Below are 2,822 nucleotides of genomic sequence, written 5' to 3' on the forward strand. Positions count from 1 at the left end.
TATTAAATTTTGGGAGAGGGTAAATCTAGTGTATGGAGTGAAAGGATCAATTTTATAGCTGAAGCTGTAGTAAAATCACAGATTAACTGCTTCATAGAAATCCATAGGCTGAGCTGGACAGATACAGCTTCTGCAAGGCTTCCACATATAGTCTAACAGTCTGATTGGACTGAAGCTGAATTCCTCTTTTTGTAACAAATTAAAGTGGAACTAAAGACAAAACTTCTTTCTTAGTTTTGGATAGATTATGGGAGGGTTCTAACTAGGGATGCACGATACAGAGTATTTGGGCGCGTACTCGACCAAATGCTCCGATACTTACTCCCGATGCCATACCTTCCTGTAAGAGGGAGATTTCCTCTGACTGGCACTGCCGCAAGGGAAGATGTAGCCGGCTTCCCAGCCAATCAGTATCGAGCTGGCCAAACAGCATGGAGTCGGCTTCCAGGCCAATCAGGAAGCCGGGCGTCGGGTAACGACCCTCTTTGCAGCTCCTAGATTGGCTGGGGAGCCGGCTCCATGCTGATTACCCGGCTTCCCAATTGCCTGGGATGCCGGCTCCATGATAGCGGAAGCACCAGTATCGGTACTCGGTATCGGTGAGTACCGAAAGACAAATAAATATCAGTACTAGATACCGAAAAACCGGTATCGGTACATCCCTAGTTATAACCCCTCTCAGTTTTGTTTTTTTGGCCATCGGTGTCCCATTAGGCAGATTTCCCTTCACTTCCTGTCCGATAGGCCCAACCGGAAGGGAGAAGAAATCCCTCCAAAGAGAGGAAAATCCCTTGTGCTCAGCAGAGCAGGTGCCCCCAATTGAAGATTTCCCATCTGTACCTGTTCCGATGACCACCCAATATTTGGCATTTTCCCACACTATTAGTGACAATGGTCAACCGGTAGATATAAAGAGGGTGATTTTCCCTAATGGGGACACAGACAACAATAAAAACCTGAGAGGTGGTCCAATTCCTCTGCAAAAAAAAAAAAAAAGTTTTGGCTTTAGTTGACCAAAGGGTCAACTAAAGGGTCAACTAAGTAGGAGGTGAGGGTAAATCTTTTAATGGGGACATCTTTTCCTGGTGACAAATGTCTAAGGGGAATATCCCATCACTTTGGAGAGATTTCCCCCCACTTCCCGTTTCATCTCCAGGGCAGGAAGTGAAGGATAATCCCCTAACAGGACACAGCCAAAACAAAACTGACTTACTCTATCCAAATCTTTAAAAAAAGGAAAATTGTCAATCCATAACAGGGCTACGTAAAAACCATCGTCAAAGAAATCAGTACCTTGCCAAATTCACTCACCTTAAACCGCTCGGGTAGAGAGCGCAGGAGCTTTACCTTAATGGACAGACCGATAAGGGTGGCCATGCTGCAGTGCGGGATTGTGGGAGTGAACTCCACAGACACAGTGCTCTCGTCATCATCTGCCTGCATCACACCATACAACACAACATAAACATTAGACTTTGATTCCTGCAATAAATGTTTTACTTCCATGTGTCAGATGAGTAAAAACTGCTCAAAATAGAAATTCTGTAAAATCCTTTTCCTGGAGTCCATTGAGGGCCACAGGAAGTCTTCTACTGTTGAGTTATACTTCCATTTACAGGAGCACTGGGCAATAGCAATGAATGACAGTAGAGGACTTCCTGTGTCCCTCCAAGGATGATAAAGAAATAATATGCTAAGAAAAGTATATGAGCATTGGTTTTTGAAGCTAAAGGGGTAAAGATTATAAAATGACAGCAGCTAAAACAAACAATGCAGAAAACATTTTATTCATACGTGAATATGTGTCAGCATATTTGGTGTACATAACATAAATGTGTAACTAGTTAAGAGGACCTGTACTGTGGTAGCTCTGCTCAGAAGGCAGGTGGATGAGAAAGGACTAGTCACCAGTATCAACTGTGGTGTCCCTGCACAATGGGGATCTTTTCCCTATTGATGAGTTATTATCATGCCTTATTCTGAACTGTCACTGCATGGAGGCAGCCATCTTGGCAGAGCTTTACTTCCTCAAGCCAAAGCAGGCTTCCCCCCTTAATGCCTGGTGGGGTAATGATTAAGAAGCAGCAGGAAAGGCGCAGATCCACAGAATGAATGAAGCAGGGAGATCCTTGCACTGCAGCTCCTTAGGTACAGCTTCCTCTCCAGCAAGGAGAACAGTGAGCAGCAAGAATACAGCAATGAACATTTGCAGGGTCCTGCTTAGACACAAGTAACATTTCCAGACGGTCCCTAGACGCTAGCAAATCTTCACTTCATTACATTTGGTCCCATTTAAAAAGTGACAAAAGAAATGTCCGTTCCATGGTTATACTTTTGGTTTTCTCCATCAATATTTGGATTTCTTTATGTCTGTCTTCCTATTGGGGACATTCACCCCTTTATTTGTCCTGATGACTACTCCTACTGACACGAAGGGATGGGAAATCCAAAATTTCCAGTTAATGTGGTGAGGGGAAATCCTCCAATGGGGACAACTTTCTAAGAAGAAAATCCCCCTCACTTTGGTACGATATCCTCCCCCTTCCTGTTGCATCCCTGTGGAATCAGCAGTTCCTGGCCGGTCTAGGCTTCTGCACTGTGTTCACACCAGTAGTGTGGTGATGTCATGGCACTTCCTCTTAGTGTGGAAGCTGGGACAAGGCAGCTCTGTCTCTTTGCAGAAATACATCACTGCTATAATGACCTATTGCTGGCTGATTGCAGCCAGCAGTAGATCACTGTTAAAAGTAATGTGTTGCTGCCAAGCCACATCGGGGGGGGGGGGGCTTGGGAAAAAAAACCTGAAAAGGTTAAAAACAAAC

General features: G+C 44.6%; 1 protein-coding gene across 1 annotated transcript in view; it reads right to left on the reverse strand.

Annotated features, from left to right (window-relative positions):
* The window catches only part of FAM96B (family with sequence similarity 96 member B), an 11,328-nt gene that overhangs the window by 3,284 nt on the left and 5,222 nt on the right, over positions 1 to 2,822 (reverse strand). Inside the window, exon 3 of the mRNA XM_018568193.1 lies at positions 1,312 to 1,437. Within this exon, the coding sequence (XP_018423695.1) occupies positions 1,312 to 1,437 (126 nt within the window). The remainder of the gene's footprint in view (positions 1 to 1,311; positions 1,438 to 2,822) is intronic.

Source organism: Nanorana parkeri, unplaced genomic scaffold, assembly GCF_000935625.1.
Source record: "Nanorana parkeri isolate BGI_ZX_2015 unplaced genomic scaffold, ASM93562v1 scaffold31, whole genome shotgun sequence".
Taxonomy (NCBI): domain Eukaryota; kingdom Metazoa; phylum Chordata; class Amphibia; order Anura; family Dicroglossidae; genus Nanorana; species Nanorana parkeri.